The following is a 21,917-nucleotide window of genomic DNA, read 5'->3' on the forward strand; positions in this document are numbered from 1 at the left end:
GGAGGGAGAAAAAACAGAGATGGAAAAGAGAAAGAGAGAGAAAAACGAGGGGTTTCGAGAGAAACGGAGGGAACGAGGACACTTTTTTGGGAAAAGAGAGACCATTTCTTGTTCCCATAGCAACCTAGCCATCCATGAAATACTCTGTTTCTCTTTCTCTCTCTCTCTCTCCGTTTGCTATGTATAGCTCATAGTATGTATATGACAGCAGAGATCTGATGAGTGAACGAGACGATGTGGAAATCAGAGGATGAATTAGTGGCAATGATGGTTTATGAGCTCAGTTTTGAGGGAAACTGACACAGAACAAGCAAGTAAAGTTATTTGTAAATCAGGGCAATTGAGATTTGACTTGAAGTGACACATACAATACAGAACGCTAACTCAGAATTTAATATAAGGAAGCAGAATTAAAATAAAAAATAATATTGGTGAAGTGTAGGTTTTAGTAACACTTCTACTTCTTCTTTAGTATCACTTTTACTATGACTATATTATATTCATACATACATACATGCATACATACACACACACACACACACACACATATATATATGTATATATATATAATGCATGTATGTATTTGTGTGTGTGTGTGTGTGTGTGTGTGTGTGTCCCTATATGTGTGTGTGACCCTGGAAAACGAAACCAGTCTTAAGGGTCAATTTTGTGAAATTGAGATTTTTCTAAATGTTTCTCTTTTTTTTATTTTCTGAAAACTGAGGTTGCAAAAAAATCTAATATTGAGAAAATTGCCTTTAAATTTGTCCAAATGAAGTCCTTAGCAATGCACATTAATAATCAAAAATTAAGTTTATATATATATATTAATTATATAAGTAATTAGTAAAAAGTAATTATATAAGTAATTATTGTATAAATAAATATTGTAAACATATATATATATATATATATATATATATATATATATAAAACGTATTAGTAATTATTATATAAATAAATAAATATTGTAAACTTAAAAAAAGTTTTCAAATATAAATTTTTAAGCTTGTTTGAAAACAATGTGAGTAATTATTAAATAAATAAATATTACAAAGTAATATTTGGTAATGGTTATGGTTAAGGTTATTTGAAAACTATGTGAACAATATATTGTGGAGATATGTGGCAAAATTGAAAATTGTTACTGAACTTGATTTAGAGAATTATGTCACTTGAATAAGAAATATATTCCACAGATGAGGGAATAAATAAGCATAATTGCTTATTACTCAAAATTAATGATGTAATTATGTTGCAAAATGTGACTAATAAAATTGACCTGATGTGCGACTGAATTTTTGATGAATTTCTGAATTAACATTCAAAGCAATCTCTTATATCATTCCGATTCAAATTCTGATTCAACATGCTGTTGCATGTGGCCAATACAGTTCAAATTCACATGCAAAAAGTGTGGTAAGCCACATCTTAAACTCTGAATTTGGTCATATTTTGTCATGTATATCAGGCAAGAGCTGCATGATTAAATAGATAATCATAATCACGATTTCTACAATGCTATTGGTGACTTACAACTTTTGCTTATATGTGACATTCATACTGCTCAGTGTTAGTATAAGCCCAAAATAGCCATATCAACCAATGTAATAAATGAAATCATCACTGAGGGCACATTTAACATAAATACTATTAATTGAAATTAATAATTGTAATTGCAGTAAGTAAATCAATGAGTATTGTCATAATCATGCAGCCCTATATCAGACAAAAAAGAACAAGCTAAAAAATGAGATCCAACTTTCCAACAAACTCACTGGCAGCCTTTCATGTGTCTTCCTCTCACAGCCCCCCTCCACCTTTAATCCATCTGTCTCCCAGCTTCCCCCTACTCTCTCTGTCTCTCTCCCTCTCTCTATTTTGGAAGCTCATAAAAATTTAAAGTGAGACAGCATTCACAAACAGGGAGACAAATAATAATAGATACTACAAAACACTTAAAAGAAAGGTAATGATGGAGCTCACGTCTGAGGGAAAACAAACAAACAACAACAACAACAAAAAATTGTTCTTAATGACAGAAGAGCATACTACTCTATTTCTGCAGTACAGTAGTAGTCTGCACACAGTATGCAAAGGTTTATATAGTACCATTCAGAAGTTTGAGGTCTGTACATTTTTTAAATCCTTGCTCACCAAAGCTGAATTTTCAGCATCATTACTCCAGTCTTAAGTGTCACATGATCCTTCTGAAATCATTCTAACATGCTGATTATCTGCTAAATCAATCAATCAATCAATCAATCAGTCAATGTTGTGCGGTTTATTCTTATTTGTGGAGACTGTGATCCTGTTTTTGTCAGGATTCTCTAATGTATAGAAAGTTAAAAAAAAACAGCATGTATTTAAAATACATTTTTGTTACTTTTTATCAATTGAATGCATCCTTGCACAATAAAAGTATTAATTCCTTTTCATCTTACAGACAGAAAATTCTAAAATAAGACCATTTCACACTTTTAAGTGCCCTTCAATAACAATCAAGACGCTGATAAAACACCTATTATAATGTACAAAAAATGTACAATAATACTCTAAATACTGTATATGAAATAGTTGTGATTTATTCCTTAGGTTCCCTTCAGAAACAATCAAGCAATGATAAAACATATATTATAAAATTAAAATCCACTCAATCTCTTCCTTGACAAAATTTGGTCTGAGTGTCCAGAATTAAAGGGATAGTTCACCAAAAAATGAAAGTTGTGTCATATACTTACCCTCATGTTGCTCCAAAACTGTATGAATTTCTTTCATCTGTTGAACATAAAATTTATTATGAAGAATGTTGGCGACCAAGCAGTTTCTGGTAGCCATTGACTTCCATTGTATTTTCCCCCCCATACTATCTGAGTCTATGGCCACCAGCAACCATTTGGTTACCAACATTCTTCAAATTAATTTCTTTTGTGTTCAATAGAAGAATGGAATTGATTCAGGTCTGAAACAACAATTATGAAATTTTTCATTTTCGGGTGAACTATCCTTTTAAGGTATTTTTTAATAGAAATTTAGATAAAAAAACTCATATTTATTTTCAAGATGACAACTGAACTCCACTCGCTGAATTATACAGTACTTGCAACAAGATGAGGCCATGTGACAACAGTGCAGCATACAAACGTCTGAAACGTTAATCGTTGTATATTTCACATGCAATTTTTTTTTATATTTGCCAGTATACAGCACATTTAGTAAGCTCGCGTTCCATTCTGAACACAGCCATCCTGTCCTCCTGGATCTATTTTACATTTACCTCCGGAGAAACTGTCAAAACAAGTACGAGGTGCGGCAGTGCCTCAATGAAGTTTGCATATTTGCATTGTACCGTATTTTCCTTTCACTGGAATTTTCCACATGCTGAATAAATCACTGACAGACTGGGGCAACAATATTTCCCATCTGTGTCTGCATAAACACATGACACAGCCATCATTCGTGTGTGTGTGCACTTTCTTGCATTGCTCCTTAGTGTATTCCTTTATATGTCTTCATGCGTGTGGGTCGCTCCGCTGAGAGAAAACGGGTCGTGATTTGGGTCCTGAGAGATGAAGCGTAATTATAGTGATCCGTCCTCAATCCAGAGATAGACTGAGAACTGTGTCATTGTATTATTACCCTGAGGCCTGTCGCTAACATTCATACCTGCGCTACCATCGCAGAGCAGACGCACGCAACACTTGTGCTGGCAGACGGACAGAACTTTTTTGAGAAGCAACAGAAGGGAGAACAGCAGATTAAACCTGCTAGTCACTCCTGTAATGCTCCTAAAATGCTATTGGAAATCAACTCTATTATTAATATGTAAATGAACATTAAAAAGTTTAGGGTCAGTAAGATTTTATGATGGTTTTGTAAGTAGCCTCTTATTGTCTCCAAAACTGCATTTATTTGATAAAATACAGTAATATTGTGAAATATTAATATAATTCTAAACAACTGTTTTCTATTTGAATATATTTTAAAATGTAATTCATTCCTGTGATGGAAAGCTGAATTTCTAGCATCATTATTCCAGTCTTCAGTGTCACATGAACCTTCAGAAATCATTCTAATACGCGATTTGCTGCTCAAGAAACATTTATTATTATTATTAATGTTGAAAACAATTGTCCTGCTTAATATATGTTCAGGATTCTTTGATGAATAGAAAGTTAAAAAAAACAGCATTTATTTGAAATAAAAATCTATGAAACATTATAAATCTCTCACTTTTGATCAATTGACCTATCGGTAAGTCCCTCCCCTTAAACGCAGATGAGCCAATGGCAGTTGCATGGGGCACGGGGACCGGAACTCGGACATCTTTATGTTTCAGCGCCATAGAGAAACATTGGAAGAGCTGAAGCTTTCATCAGTCTGATGGTGTTTATGCTACAGAAATTGAAAAACAATGTGCCTGGGGTACTTGTTACTCTGATTCCAGGTATCCTGAGAGGATGGGCAATGGAATTTATTTTATTACATTTCCTAAACCCCACCAAAGAGCAAAATGTCCCTAAGCATTCAACCCTAATCCCACCGGAGAAGAAAATGTTCATTTCTGGTTGTCAAACTCTCATTAAGTTACAATTTTCATCTGCTCAAGCAGAACTTTAATGACATCTTGTGCTTCAGCAAGGTATCTCTGGCTAAAACTAGCTAACGTTAAAGTTAGTTAAAGTACAAACCTTAAATAGTGAACTGTTTTCATGTCATCCTACAGTGTAGGTTACAAACACATAAATGAAGGTCTACATTTCAGTCCCTCTCCATATTAAAATGGGTAAATGTAAATTAATTTAATCTTACAATGCAGTAAAATGAAATTAAGATAGTTTGGGGTGTAAGTGTGTGCAGTGTATGTTGTAGAACAAAACATCAAATTATCATCAAGCTAAAGGAATAGTTCACCCAAAAAAAAATTTAAATTCTGTCATCAATTACTCACCCTCATGTCGTTCCAAACCAAATAAGACCTTCGTTCATCTTCGGAACACAAATTAAGATATTTTTGATAAATTCTGTGAGCTCTCTGACCCTCCCATAGACAGCAAGGATCCATGTGACATCAGGGGTTCAACCATAATTTTACGAAGCTACGAGAACACTTTTTGTGCACAAAAATAACTTTATTCAGCAGTTCGTCTCCTCTGCGTCACCCTGGTGCCATTTTGGAGAGTATCACGACGTATGCGCGTGCTTTGATCTGAACGTAAACAACGTATGTGTCAGCATACCTGGTGATGCTGACAAAGAACAGCATACATTGTTTACATTCAGTGGATACTCTCCTAAATGGCGCCAGGGTGACGCGGAGGAGATGAATAAGCCCGATCTCACAGCAATAAGTACATATTTTATAAGGTTACAAATTACAACTTCATACGATTTTTGCTAGATTGTACGTATTTTACGAGTTGCACAATTCGTATGAATTTGTACGAATTAGCCACCTCGTAAAATACGTACAAATTGGTCGTGAGATAGCATTGGATGAATTGTTGAATAAAGTCATTATTTTTGTTTTCTTTGAGCACAAAAAGTACACTGTAAAAAATGACCGTGATTTTAACGTTAAAAAACTGTGAAAATGCTACAGTAAAAACCTGTTAAATGGTTAACAGTAAGTTCCCTAATACATATGGTGAAAAACTGTAATAGACATTTCAGACAATTTTACAGTGAAATACCGTTTTTGGAAGTGAAAAAGAATTGACGTTCCCAGAATTCCCTGCGTTGCATTTCAAATTGGATGTTTTTTCTTTGAAATAACTATGTTTCTTAGTTTTTTCTTATCAGTTATGTTTATTAGGGTTGTATGTTACATCTAATGTTGTTAAATGAATATTTATTGCATAGTTCAGTTTAATGAGTCTCACCATGATAGTGTTTAGTGTTTGTGTGAATGACACTGTGCACCTTCTATATATGTTATTATCTAAAAGCTGCTTGTGATGGGCTTTGGTTCATCATGTGACTTTCTCATCACCACCTGCATTTGGTGGTTATCAGTGCATTGCAAAGGTACAAAACAGATTTCAGTACTTTAATAGGTTGGTATGTTAACATTATATAAGTTAATGAAATTACGGTATTTAACTGTAAATTTAAGTTAAAACCGTAAAAACCTAAAATGTTGCTACCGTATTTTTTATGGTAGAATTCCGGCAACCACATCCTTGCTACGTTTCTAGACCTTGATCGTGGTAGGACCCTTGCTGTCTATGGGAGGGTCAGAGAGTTCTCGGAATTCATCAAAAATATATTAATTTGTGTTCCAAAGATGAGCGAAGGTCTTACGGGTTTGGAACAACATGAGGGTGAGTAATTAATGACAGAATTTTCATTTTTGGGTGAACTATCCCTTTAAGTTTACCAAAGGCTTTATTTTACTAACAAATTGAAAAACCCCATTATAAAACCCCATAGGAAAATCTCGAAAGGAACCAGTCTTCCTACTATCAAACTACCATCTACTATAAAACTAATGATAGAAATCTCTCAACATTTTATGATCATCTGACCTCTGCGATCAATACCCTAAAACTGTAAAAATAATTTTCATACTTCAAACTTTTGAGCTGACTTGAACTACACTGTAAAAATGATTTTTCAAAGTTGTGATTTTTCAAGAATGCTTTACAAGAAAATACTATTTCAGTCTTCCTACTTAAAAATTTCATGTTTAATCCAATATTTTACTAGCCATTTCTTCGTAATAATTTGCAAAAATTTACCAGCAATTTCTGAGTGCAAATGGTTTCAAAGTGAATACCAAACCACTTTTTTTTCAGTGTCTAATGAAGAGACATTCTGTTGATGTCCAGTGAGGACACCACTATACAGCAGAGACACAGGCACGTGCTGGCCCACTTTTCATGCAACACAGCGTGTGTTTACCTGCCCGATCTGTGTGTCAGTGTGTGCCGGCCCGTCCCGGTAACACCTTCGGTCCCAGACAGAGATGAGCAGGTGGCCTATACAGCAGAAGCCTGGATGCTCACTGATCTACAGAACGAGGACATCGAGTACAGCAGATTATGAGCATAAAATGCGGCCTGAGAGCGTGAAACACAGTTAAACCAAGTGCGAAGGGCAGAGAAGGGAGAAAAAAAGAGGGTTTATTAGGGACAGCACGTGTGTGTGGAGCATGTTATTGCATATAAGTAACGTAACGCAGATATCCTCTCCAGCTAAACCTAGGTCATCCCGCAAAAGGGCCGTAAGCCAGCGTGAAAATGAACCCACGAGACGTCCAGAAGACAGCTTACAGCTACACGACTCTAATGCGCCGTCAGTGGGGAGCGAACACAGGCTGATATTAAAATTCACACAACAGACTCCTTCATCAAACTCATTTATAAAGCTCACCTTCAAGAGCTGCTTATCCCACAAAGACTTCAGCAGCTCCACGTGGGAAGCATTTAAAGACAAAACTCAAAAAACACACTTCTCATATACGGATTTGCATAGAACCAATGCCTGTTTTGAACCCATAACCTTATGCTGATCGCAACACCTCCGGTTTATATGTGCATTGAGGGATGTGCAAAACTATGTTTTCATAATCGACTAGTCTGTGGGTTGCCTGAATGACTAGTCAACCAATCAGCAAGCTTTGTATAATTAAGCTGGTTTCTGGTTTACCTGACTCCATTCAGACAGGTTTCTTAGGAATCGGTCACATAAGAAGTGTTCTTGTGTTTAGAAACAACTGGATGGGTTTCAGAATGCAGGGTCTCGACTCTTGACTTATTTTGAAAAACTTAAGTATTTTTAACCTGCCATGGTGTCTTAAAAACACAATAGGGTCAAAAAAATGTGATGCAATGGCCAAAAAAAAACAAAAAACAGATGGGTAAAGACAACTCCTCCAGATGAATTTTTCCATTCAAATTCCCTAACATTAAAGAAAAACTAAAACTAGTTCAATAAACAATTAGTCCAGGGTTTTGAAATCCTGGGAGCCACAAATAGTGGTTATACAGAAAATGCCTCTAATAATACTCTAATAAATAAATAAATAAATAAATGTTCCAATCAAACCTCAGAAATCATGAGACTATTACTTTTTTTTTTTTTTTTGTCTATAGACAGACAGACACAATTTTAACCCTACAAGTGAAAAAAAAACAAATCTGCATATAGTTATATATATATATATATGTGTGTGTGTGTGTGTGTGTGTGTGAGAAGAGTTCATTTGCAAAAACCGATAACTCCATTTTAATTATTTTTTCAGAAATCACGGGGTGGGGGGGGGGGGGGTGTTTATTGCGCATTCCAAGTAATATCAATCAAACTGCAGTTGGGTTGTTTTGATTAAGTAATAATAACTTAAACAAATACAGCTAATTTACAAAATTAAAGTTCATTGACAGTATATATATTTTTTTACATATTAAAAGTTTGTTTTATAGCAAAAGCAGATAACTCCAACAGTGTTTTTTTGTTTGTTTGTTTGTTTTTTTGGCAAAAGCAGATAACTCCACATTTCATGTTTTAGAGTTAAAAAAACACTTGTTTCATCTTTGTAATCTCTTCAGATGACAATGTAGATGCCTGACAAACGTTGTTGTTGTTGTGATCATAAACTGTATGGATGTTATTACACGCAATACACGGAGCTTTCCCCTCACCATTGTAACGCGCTGCTTTTGCAAGGCTCCGTGAAAACGTTCCAGCTTTTATTTTCATTTTACGCCCTGAAGAAGATATCACAGGTTCATCAGGTTCGTCAAAATCGTCTGCTCTCTTATTGCTCATCGCGGTACTTTGATGTCACTGATCATACTGCGCAGCGCCGCTTCAAGTCGAACACACCTAAAGTATCCTTGTCACCTGACCTGAATACAGCGCGCTGATTGGCTAGAATGGACTTATCGGCTTCTGTTCAAAAACAACAAGGGCGCTTGTCGGTTTCTGCAGTAAAAGGTGAACTCGCGATGCCTTGAAAGTTGACAATACTGGCTTTTTTGACAAAACGTGTTTAGGGTTCAGATCGCACTATATGTCAGTAGCCCCTCACTGCAGAACAAAGATCCAGGGGGAGGGGTTGGATCCACATCTAGGGGGTGGAGATGGGTAGGTTTAGGGGTGGGGTGGTTGGGTTTAGGGATCAGGGGGTGGACACAGGTAGGTTTAGGTGGGAGGAGTTGGATCTAGATCTAGATCCAACAACGCCCCCTGGATCTTGTGTTCCACAGTGAGAACCATCTCTCATTCTCTCATCTATATTATTTTTCTGAAAGTGGTGTTTATCGGTTTTTGCAAATGAATATACAGTATCTCACAGAAGTGAGTGCACCCCTCACACTTTTGTAAATATTTTATTATATCTTTTCACGTGACAACACTGAAGAAATGACACTTTGCTACAATGTAAAGTAGTGAGTGTACAGCTTGTATAACAGTGTAAATTTGCTGTCCCCTCAAAATAACTCAACACACACACCCATTAATGTCTAAACTGCTGGCCACAAAAGTGAGTACACCCGTAAGTGAAAATGTCCAATTTGGGACCAAAGTGTCAATATTTTGTGTGGCCATATATATATTATACACACACACATACATACATATACATATACAGTACATATATGCATAGGCTACACACACACACAGAGTTAATTAATTTACACAGTTTATTTCAGTTTACAGTTATAGTACTTATATAGTAGTTATATCTACAGTATGGAAAATATTATATAATTGAAATATAATTAATTATAAAAAATATTTGTTTTATTAAATAATACTTACTGTCTCTCTCAAATAGTATAAATAGGTCTTAAAATACATAGCAAATTTTATATTATTTATATTTATTTTATGAAGGGGGACCATTAGATGGTCCTTGGATCCAAAAAGTGTGAAAATCCCTGGACTACTCAACTAGTTTGTGAACGCAGCTTCACACAGTGCCGCTTCCACTCGAGGGAGGGATGTCATCGTGTTACATGATAAGCAAGAGCACAAGCACAACCTCAAGGGTTACTGCCATGTTGAGTTGCACTAACTGGAATAGACACATGCCCTCCACTGTAACTCACTTCAATCTCAAACCCAGAGCTTTTGAGAGAAGCCCACTAAACAGTCATAAGCACTGCTGCCAGATGCTGTTACCACTATCTCAAACCAGCTTTAATGTGAAAACATTTGAAATGTCTTTGAATAATGACTGAAATTTTGGCCTGGTGTTGTATGGCTTCAGAAGACTTTAAATATAGCTTTCGGACAACTTTAGAGTGTTTTTTTTAACCTTTTTGTAGCTCAAAGCTTCTTTAATACAAAATCATTCATACAAAACTGATCATTGATCATTTAAATGAACCGAAAGATAAAGTGCTACGTAAATCTTCACCAGCCTGAGTGTACCAGAAAAACAACAGAAAGCTGAAAATATGAATGAAAATCTGGAATGAAAGTGTAAGGAGAGAAACCTCAATATCAAATGATTTTTACATGCAGAGTTGCAGACATGCAATAGCACAGTCTGTGCAAAGAGCCCCAGTGCTTTACTGATGGATCTTGCACGCTTATTATCTTTCCTGAACTCATTTAAAGGCATCACATTAGTTTTTTTAAACACAACCTTATGCATGCATTATTTAAAGAAACATTTTTATGGAAACAAACTCAAACTCAAACTACATTGTGCTTGAAATGAAAATAAACAATGCAACATAAATTATTTGGATATTAAGGATAGAATTCAATTGATCTTGGTAACTGCAAAAAAACATGTTTGACTGAATTGTCATTTTAAATAGAGTCTGTAAAAAAAAAAAAAATACCTCATGGCTACAGATTTGATTAATTCCTTAAGATAGTATTCAAAGGATAATGAATGTTTCTAATATCTTTCCACTCCCAATGCACCTGAGTGTTTTGATGAAAATATGGAAATTTGACATGAATTAGAGCCATGCGAGTCGTCTTATAAAAAAAATCAGCTCTGTGGATACAGCGCTCCATCACTGCACTAATGTAGCCCTGTAATATTAATGCACAATTCCCATGAGCTTTATTTATTCAGATCTCATGAAAACACACAGGGTTTTAGTCTTCAAGATTAAAAGCATTCCTATTATTATTGATTATACTTAGGGTTAGGGATTTGAACAAACTCTTGACACAAAGTAATAAACTTTTATAAACTTGCTGCAGATAATGATACTTAAATTATAATAAAATTAAATTGATAAAATATTATAATAAATAATATTTAATAACAGTACAGAAAATATCTTACATAATATTTTAATAATTTTCTTTGTATTTAGTACAATTATAACATAAATACCAGTTATTTGATATTTAAATGTATTTATAAAATCACATTTACATTTTTTTAATTTTATTGAGAGCCATAGTTTTCACAGTAATTATTTAATAACAAATAATAATAAATACGTTTAATTTCTTAATAATCCTAATAAAGTGTTGAATGGAAATGAAAATCTCTCTCTTTCAGGTTTATACTAACAGCACAGAAATATTTTCCACACAATGTTTTAATAGTATTAAATGTACTACATTGCTTTAGTACAACATAAATGCCAATTATTTAATATTTCAATGTCTTCATACCATCAAACTTACTATTGTCTTTTAATTATATTAAGTTTATAAATATAATTTAATTATATTAACAACAAAAAAAGAAAAACGCATTTCAAAAAAGTTATGAATTGATTTGCATTTTATTGAGTCAAATAAGTATTTGACCCCTTTGCAAACCATGATTAGTCTTTGGTGGCAAAACTCTGTTGGTAATCACAGAGGTCAGACGTTTCTTGTAGTTGGCCACCAGGTTTGCACACATCTCAGGAGGGATTTTATCCCACATCTCTTTGCGAGGCTGATGTTTGGCAACTCGAACCTTCAGCTCCCTCCACAGATTTTCTATGGGATTAAGGTCTGGAGACTGGCTAGGCCACTCCAGGACCTTAATGTGCTGCTTCTTGAGCCACTCCTTTGTTGCCTTGGCCGTGTGTTTTGGGTCATTGTCATGCTGGAATACCCATCCACGACCCATTTTCAATGCCCTGGCTGGCTTCAATACCCTGGCCCTGATGGAACATGGCCCCGTCCATCGTCCCTTTGATGCGGTGCAGTTGTCCTGTGCCCTTAGCAGAAAAACACCCCCAGAGCATAATGTTTCCACCTCCATGTTTGACGGTGAGGATGGTGTTCTTGGGGTCATAGGCAGCATTCCTCCTCCTCCAAACACGGCGAGTTGAGTTGATGACAAAGAGCACGATTCTGGTCTCATCTGACCACAACACTTTCACCCAGTTCTCCTCTGAATCATTGGCAAGCTTCAGACGGGCTGTACATGTGCTTTCTTGAGCAGGGGGACCTTCACGGTGTAGTGTGTTACCAATTGTTTTCTTGGCGACTATGGTCCCTGCTGCCTTGAGATCATTGGCAAGATCCTCCCGTGTAGTTCTGGGCTGATTCCTCACCGTTCTCATGATCATTGAAACTCCACGAGGTGAGATCTTGCATGGAGCCCCAGTCCGAGGGAGACTGACAGTTATTTTGTGTTTCTTCCATTTGCGAATAATCACACCGACTGTTGTCACCTTCTCACCAAGCTGCTTGGCGATGGTCTTGTAGCCCATTCCAGCCTTGTGTAGGTCTGCAATCTTGTCCCTGACATCCTTGGACAGCTCTTTGGTCTTGGCCATGGTGGAGAGTTTGGAATCTGATTGATTGCTTCTGTGGACAGGTCTTTTCTACAGGTAACAAGCTGAGATTAGGAGCATGCTTACCTGTATAAAAGACACCTGGGAGCCAGAAATCTTGCTGATTGATAGGGGATCAAATACTTATTTCACTCATTAAAATGCAAATCAATTTATAACTTTTTTGAAATGCATTTTTCTGGATTTTGTTGTTATTCTGTCTCTCACTGTTCAAATAAAACTACCATTAAAATAATAGACTGATCATTTCTTTGTCAGTGGGCAAACGTACAAAATCAGCAGGGGATCAAATAACTTTTTTCCCCTCACTGTATTTTATTTCTTATTTCTAAGCAGTCTATAAATAAATTTGAATGGAAATAAAAAAAATTTTCTTCAAGCAAATATCTAATAGTACAGAAAATATTTACAGATCATATTTCTTTAGTACAAAACACATTGTTAATTATAATAAATACAATTATTTAATATTTAAATATGTTGTCTTTATAACATCAAACCTACTATTTCTTCACACAGCACAAGTAGGTCTTTAAATATACATATTTGTATTTTATGAAAGTTGAATGCGTTCTTTTACCTATTCATCAAAACACTCTTCATAGCATGCATACATGTTAATTCACACACATTAAACGTTTCATAAGCAGTCCATCATTGCTGTAATGAAATGTTTCTGTGGCAGGGTCCATTGGCTCTGTACTGGCCAGGCTGTGTGTATGTGTAGAGTTGATTACAGTCAATTACAGTAAGCTTCATTCTTTATCACTGCATCAGTAAGCGAGAGCGTGAGCCGTGGAGTCCTGAAACAGGCAGTCTGCCACACTCCACCTACCTACTGCATCTGTCATCTGTCTCTGTGTGCTAATACTCCTCATCACTGGTGCTAAGACTGCAAAAAATGAATGATTTACACAGTATCTGCTGCTCTGAAATCCTTCGGATGCAAAAAATGAAGTATTTGGACACTTAAAATGCCTGAATGTCACTGAATTAGATATAAACCAAGAGGCATCTGCAAACAAATGATGCATGAGTTTTTCTCAGGAAATTAACATATTTGTAATTACAGTATTTGCATTATATCGTAACTGGTAGCATTTGCATTCACTTACTTGCATGGTGTGTGGTTTAGGCCTTACATACTATCTGAAAGCAAGTGAAAAAGTGTGCGAACAAACCTTTGTCTGAAAAGCTATATGTTAGCATGACACTAGCTTAGCTGTTTTCATTATAGTAACGCTTTTCCAGAAACAGTTTTTCCACAAATATGTATGCAGCATTAGGAAATGCTAATTAATCTGTTTCTTTCAGATGCTTCATCTAAACAAAATATCCACTGATCAAATAAGACTCCTCCATCTATGCAAGCAAAATACTAATTGTGACTTTATATTTCACAATTCAAATTTTTTTCTTAACAATTGTGAGTTTATGTATCACAATTTGGACTTTATTTTTCATAACTGCAAGTTTATATCTCACAACTGTAAAAGGTACCGAAATTTTCGTATGCGTTTTTCAGTTTGTTTTTTCGTCATCCTATTCGTCATCCTTTCCTATCAAAATGCTTGCTACGGATGCGAAAATGCAGAAAACCGAACCTGGTCCGAATTTTTTTATGACAGACAAAAGTTTCGGAGGCAGTGTGTAAACATGATTGACACAATGTGAGGTCGTATTTATTTTTTAACAAGTAAAAATTTTGGACGAGAATTTCGGACTCAGTGTGCAAAGACCTTTTTCCTTAGAACTGCGAGTTATAAATCGACATTGACGTTTTATCTCACAATTCAGATTTTTTTCCCCCTCGTAATTTCAAGTTCTCACAAGTTGGACTTGTCACACAATCACGACTTTACTGTACATGAACTTTTATCTCACAATTTGAACTTTTTTCTCAGAATTGCACGTTTATATCTTGCAGTTCTGAGTTTCTTTCATTTTTTCTAAATTTATATCTATCAATGTTTTTGTTTAAATCTCATAATTCTCACAATTGAGTTTAAATCTCACAATTGTGAGGAATAAAGTCTGAATTGTGTGATATAAAAAAAGAAAAAAGTCAGAAGTATGAGATAAAAAGTCACAATTAACCTTTTTATATGTGTATTGCATGGTGAAAAATAAGCTTCAATTTCTTCCCTTCTTTTCTACAAATCATTATTAAAATGATACTGTTTGTCACTATATGTGTTCATCTTAGTTAAAATCCTGGATTCTAATTTAAGCAGTTACTTTGTAAAATTAAGTTCAATATAAAGGAAGATGTTTTGTGCCAAATTTCTCTAATTTCTGAATTAAATAGTATATTTTAATTTAAATGCAAATATAAAGATATTGTTCCCTTTTCTCAGAAAATGAACATTTTTGCAACTACAGTACTGCATTAAGCAGAGCCATTTGCATTCACATACAGTACTTGCATGCTGTATGTTTTCGGTTTTACACCCTGTCAGAAAGCAGTGGAAAAACATCAAAAAAAGAGTGAAAGCCTAAACTTGAATCTGAAAAATTAAACTCTAAATTCTGTCCATCATGTTTTATATCTGGAGAATTGTGACTGGATGGTCCATTCTTCTTTACTAAAAGTTGCTGAGGCACAGCTGTAGTTTAACAGTGTCAGCTGGCCGATGCTCTCAGCATAAGAGCTTTAAATATAACTCTCACTGATGGCCGTCTCGAGTGAGAACTAACGCATGGACTCACATCCGCTAGCTTCACGCGGCACGAATAGCTCCTCTGTGTAAGGTGCCACTGTGTAGGTTTCATACTACTCTGTATTAATTTCTACGCAATTATTTCATAAGCTGCTACATCGGCATGTAATTTAACACAGAGGAAAAGTTCAATCCCTTGCAGGCTAGTTAATGGAAAAAAGTTCAAGGTATTACTATATAGCAGGCCTACGTTATGTAAAGAACAGTGTGAAGAACTTAACTTAACTACAGACATTTTTCAATAGTGTGACACTATAATATAGTGAAAAGTTCTTTGGGGAACCAAAAATGGTTCTTCTATGGTAACATTGTGAAAACAACATTTTGGAACCTTTACTTTTAAGAAAGTAGCTTAGCTGGTTTCATAATAGTCTAGTTTTTCCATAAACAAAATAGATTTTCCACAAGTATGCAGCATTAGAAAATCTGATTGCTTTTAGTGAATCAGTTCATTTAAGGTGGTTCACCTAAATAAGTGATTCACTGCATCAAATATAACTCCTGCATCTTCTCTTGTGAAATGAAATACATTAAATATATGATAAAATGATACTGTTTGTCACTATGGGTTACATAAATTCCTGTATTCTGATTCTAGCAGTTACACTCTTAAAAAAAAGGTTCTTTCTTGGCATTTATGGTTCCATTAAGTAGCTTTAACATCCAACATTTCCATTGCACAAAATAGATTTTTTTTTTTTTTAGAATATTAAAATGTTCTTCACGCTAGAAAAAAAAAAAAAAAAAGACTGTTTACTAGAAGGTTCTTTGAGGAACCTGAAATAGCCCTTCTATTGCATTCATTTAAAAGAGTGATTTGACTATACTAAACTACAGTTTAGTCTGTATGAAACTAGTTTGTAGCTTGTCACACTACTGTACAGTTTAAAAATAGCTTCCTTAATGCTGGTAAAGAGGGAAAGTGTGATAACAGGTTAGAACGTATGGCAACAGTGACATCTGATTCATTGAGAAACATTGTTGACAGAGAATAAAAAGCCTCTGGATACAGTTCCATTCTTTGCTTAACTGCATTAAAACAATGCAAACAACTAGATTTTTACATTTTCTGAACAAAACGTGAGTGGTGCTTACCAATGCAAAAGTCACGCTGCAATGCTAGGCTGTTGTGGGTGGTTGCCACGTCACTTCTATGCAGTTGCTAACATGTTCTGAGTGTTTTTAGCACATTACTATATGGTTGCACCCCCTCTATTATATTCTTGAGTAAAAACTGTCCGTGAGAGATTGCACATCACAAAAGTAATAGCACACCTCTTCTCAACAACCTCAAGACCACAGGATGAGTTATTCCCCTGAAGTTTAATAAAGGTAGGGGTTTGTTCAGATCCCTAACCCCGAGTATGAGCGGTGATAAAAAAAATATGCTTGCCTTAGCAAAAACCACTAATTAGCATGTTTCGTTCACTGCATTTATTCTCATTACAATGTGCAGAGCATTGATAATGTAGTTTCACTTTTCACTGTTTCAAATGCAAGATTCAAATGCAAGACTAAAATATCACTAATTCATCACATAATGTTTAGGCATACTGTACAGTCATTTTTAAAAGAAGTCTCTTATTTTCACCAAGGCTGCATTTATTTGACAAAAATACAGTAAAACACTAATATTGTGAAATATTATTACAATTTAATATAACTATATTTTCATACACTTTAAAACGTAATTTATTCCTGTGATGTCAAAGCTGAATTTTCAGCATCATTACTCCAGTCTTCAGTGTCACATGATCCTTCAGAAATCATTCTAATACACTGATTTGCTGCTCAAGAAACATTTTTGATTATCATCAATGTTGAAAACAGCTGTGCTGCTTAATATTTTTGTGTAAACCATAAAACATTTGTTTATGATTCTCTGATGAATAGAAAGTTAAAAACAGCATTTTATTTGAAATAGAAACCTTCTGTAGAATTGTTATTGTCTTTAATGCATCCTTGCTGCATAAAAACCATTATAATTTATTAAGATAAAAATAGTACTATCCCAAACATTTAAGCAGTTGTGTATGTTTACTATAAACCCCTTTAGTAAAAATTTGACCACTGAAAATGGCTGTTGAATGCAGTATCATTGGTTCTATACTGCCTTTTGCTTTTCTGGCCCTAAATGACCCTCTGGCAACATTAATAGTTAAAACCAATCAAAATAGGAAGATCGTCATTTCAACAGAAGCCTGTTAAGTCATCCTGTAGGCTAAACATTTGAGCATAATTAAATTACTATAAGGCTGACTTTATAATAAGGGGACATTTGCTTGATTCTCGCAGGCTTCTTATGTGGTCCTGGTGTGAACATTTAAACCCCAGAGTACATTGAACTTGATTTATTCTGCACTTCTGCGGTTAAAGTGAGTCAGAAGCTCTGTTCCAAAACATAGTGAACTACCTAGCCTGCATTTTAAGGCATCATCCGGATACATTTTGATACTTATATTGTGCTACTTCATTCAGTACTGAAGAATAACGCAGAATCTAATTGGAATTGACTATTTACCCTGATATTTTAGTGTATACGGTGTATATTTGTGCTTATTAAGAGTATTGCAGAACTAGCTTAGCAACATGCTAATGCCAAATTCTGCAGAAATCATATTAGTAAATATTAGTTAAGTAGCTGAAACAGTCCTGAAGGAGAAATCAAAGAGCTTGAAAAGTCAATAATGAGGAAATTGCATAATAAGCTCTGCATCCGCTGTGTTTATTCATGAGGTCTCTGCCCAATATCATGACTATGCTAATGAGAATGCAAATACACAAATAAAGGTTTGTTGAACTTTGACTAGTCCCACTCACAGTCTGTTTACTCAATGCCTGATATATATTACACACAAAACTGGAAAGAACTTCCTCAATCCATCAAACGCCATTACGGACGTAAAAGTTTTAAAATATAGTAAAATTTAGGAAATAGTGCACATGTAGTGAAGCGCCTTTTCCAATCTTCATTCCACTAATTCACATTCCATATTTTCCACTAATTATTCTGTAATGTTTGTAAAGACTACAACACCATTATTTGATATACTTTTTTAAATGTGTGTGTTATAATCTATTTCGAATAAACCTTTACCTTAAAAGCACAAAAAACTAAATGAAATTTCTGGTTACACAAGAAACTGGTGTTCCTTCTTCCTCTTTTACAGAGTCTATGATAATCTTTACAGCAAAATATACATTGTCCATATTGTGAAGATGCAATGACACACTTCAATATGTCTGTGAACATTAATAACAAACAGAAAAAGTATTAAAGTCGGCACTATAGTAGCCTATTTCTTTAACATTATGAGACTGTTTGGACAGTTAGCCTATGATAAGTAAAAATGTTTAGACAATGATCATTTAATAGTCGAATTTCACAGTCAGGTAAGACGCCATATTGAATTTAACGCGGAGTGATTAATCTTTACAATGGCACACCGTAAAGGTCCTAAAAATCAGTGATTTTTACAACTCATAACTTTTTGTCTACTTAAAGTTTTTTTTTTTTTTTTGTGGAACAACAGTAATCCACGAAACGCTGGTACTTTTACAGCCTCGTTTTGATTTCCGTCAAAAAAAAAAAAAAAAAAAAAAAACTAAATATGGCGCTGATAGGTCTATTGTTGAAAGTGTTCCAACAACTACAAAACAATTATTCTACCAAATGAAAAAAAAAAAAAAAAACCTTAGGAAAGTGTCTTTGCCAAACAAAATGAAAACAAATTAGGTGGAAATCAGACACATGCATTCTTAAAAATCACTTTTCAGGCTTTGACTTTGAACCGACAGAGGTCAGTCGCAAGTTACTCAACCCAGTTAGTCATCTTTCCCTACTTCATCACATAGTGTAAGTGTTTAAAGCGACCATTTATGCTGTCCTTAAAAACATTATGCAATAGCATGACCTGCTGTGCTCCTATAGGCTACAAGAGCTGAACTGACATTATTCAACAAAATATTAAGTTCTCTCCTCATAAAATATCCAAATGCAAAACCACTTAAGCGACTATTAATATTAAATGAATTAACAATGACGAATGAATAATCAGCGCTCCTCACTCAAGTGTACAAAACAGCTATACACTATTTAAAAACTATTAAGTGACTGCTGAAGTATTGATGCGCCTTGTATTGCGGATTAGTCACAGATGCACCGTTGCAAACGGAAGCAATGGCTTTAAGCTCATTTCCCCATATAGCGGTGACATCTCCCATCACTCAACTACTTCACAAAACTCAGTGCACAGACACAAAGTGTGTCCAAATGAAAGAATATTTCTCGTACTGAGCATCTGAGCCATTTCACACACACAGTTCGAGATAATTCCTCTAAGCAGTGAGCTTCCATGCAGTGGGATGCACTTGCGATATAGACCCTGCACGGTTTGCAGGTACTTAAACAGATTGTAAAACGCCATGAGGGGGCAGAAGGGTCTCTTTCCCTCACGAGCACACACAAACTGCCTGACTTGGAGTGATAAAATGACAGCAGTCCTCCACCTGCATCAGCAGCAGCATCGGTGGTACTCTAGCGCAGGAGGACGCTGAGGGAGGAACACGGGGGATGCAGCAGAAATCCATCAGTCCTCTTACCTTGAAAGGGAACATATGACATGTTCCAACGGCATTGAACGTGTTCTCCGTGTCTCTTCAGTCTCTCGACATGCAGAAATATCCTTCAGCAGTCATAGGAAGCGAAAAACCCCTTGTGCTCATGGACTGCGTCGACGCTGGAGCGATATTCCCGTGATGCGAATGGAAAAACCGAAACAAAATCATCGTCCATGGTCGACGAGAGCCATTGGGACGATTACAGCCCGTGTATCACATCACATTTCACACACGCGTAAAACAAGAGTGATGAAGAAGAGGAGAACGAAGGGAGAGAGAGACGGAGAGAGAAGGGGGCGGTGAAGGGAGCGTGCGCGCGCGCGTGTGTGCGCGTTTACCAGTGTAGATCGATCTAAATGCACTGTGTGTATGTCTGTTAATGTGATGTGATATAATTCCCCTATTGAGTCACATGACTATTAAATACCACCGAATATGAATAGGGTAATCATTGTGATCAAAATACTATAGTATGTTATTTCTATGATGCCACTGCTGTTGATTCTAAGTTACACAATGAGTGGACAGTTCAGCTGAAGCTCGATGTGAAATTTTAACCTCAAATATTAACTTTTTTTTTATTTTTAAAACCAGATTCAAACTACAGACTGGCTAAATATTATTATTTCACTTTCAGTGTTTTTGTTTTATTTTGCAGTAGTTAGCTAAGGCAAAGTATCACTTACTATATTGTTCATGGGCATATAGGGATTTGAATAATAAAGCAGCCATAATTCCTCAAATCATGCAGCTTTGTTGAAATGACATGATTTTATTTTACTTTAAGGTGACCAGCCTCATGATTTTTGCCTTTTAGATGAAAAATGTACGAAAAAGTCCTAGTGAAGGAGAAATTATCCATATCTGATAGAATATTACAGAGAGGGGAGGGATATTTTGACTTGAGTCAGCAAGCAACTACCTAGTAACGCCCTAGCAACCATCAAGAACACCTTAGCGACCAGAAACTAACATGCAACTAACCACAGTGTCGGTGCTTTTTATACGAAAAAGAATCCCTCAAAAATTGTAAAATAAGAAATTGTCAAACCGCGTATAGGTGTTGTAAACCAGGGGGTTTAAACTGGGATCTGTGGAAAAGGTTTGAAAAATATATATAATATATATAATATATATATATATATATATATATATATATATATATATATAGTGTAAAAAGTTAAAATGAATTAATAAAATTAAATTAAAAAAATTTAAGGTAAAATATTTTAAAAATCACTAGGCTATATAAATAATACATATAACATTACTGTATTATAATGAGTAGAAACATAATTAATAATTAATTTTTCACAGTATAAATAGGATCTTCATGCAAATATATTGATTTTAGGATGCAGCCTCTCATGATCATATTTGGGGATCAGTTGCATCTAAAAACTGAAAACTTTTTAAAACATTTTTTATGGAAAGACTTAATTTAGCAAATCAGAAGACTTTGAGTCACTCTCTGCCTGTCAATAATTTTGCATGTTCCAAATATGGAAAGCAGGAAGTCGAGAGGGTTTAAGTTGGTTTATATATATATATATATATATATATATATATATATATATATATATATATATATATATATATATATATATATATATATAAACAAGGACAATGGTGTTAGGCTGCCATTCAGCTTCTTTCATTTAAATTTTCATTTATTTTCAATTATATCTAAACATAATTAAATTAGCTAACTATTACATATACATATCTCTTTATGAGCAAGGTAAAAAACCTTAGCAAACTATAAAGCATAAATTACGCAAAAACATATATCCACTTTCTTTCTCTTTACCAATTGAGCACGTGTTGCCTTCAAATGTACAGTGGGAAGTCGATCAGTATT

The 21,917-nt window shown here is 34.9% G+C and overlaps 1 protein-coding gene across 4 annotated transcripts in view; it reads right to left on the minus strand.

Moving 5' to 3' along the window:
• syngap1b (synaptic Ras GTPase activating protein 1b) overlaps positions 1-20,446 on the minus strand; it is a 150,442-nt gene extending 129,996 nt beyond the window's left edge. For 2 of the 4 annotated variants that reach the window (XM_058746621.1, XM_058746619.1), the window contains exon 1: positions 20,039-20,444. In XM_058746621.1, the coding sequence (XP_058602604.1) occupies positions 20,039-20,060 (22 nt within the window). In that variant the 5' untranslated portion in view covers positions 20,061-20,444. Of the gene's footprint in view, positions 1-20,038 lie in introns of all 4 variants that reach the window. The other 2 variants (XM_058746622.1, XM_058746620.1) reach the window with 2 other exon arrangements.
• Positions 20,447-21,917: the final 1,471 nt, after the last annotated feature.

Source organism: Onychostoma macrolepis, chromosome 16, assembly GCF_012432095.1.
Source record: "Onychostoma macrolepis isolate SWU-2019 chromosome 16, ASM1243209v1, whole genome shotgun sequence".
Classification (NCBI taxonomy): domain Eukaryota; kingdom Metazoa; phylum Chordata; class Actinopteri; order Cypriniformes; family Cyprinidae; genus Onychostoma; species Onychostoma macrolepis.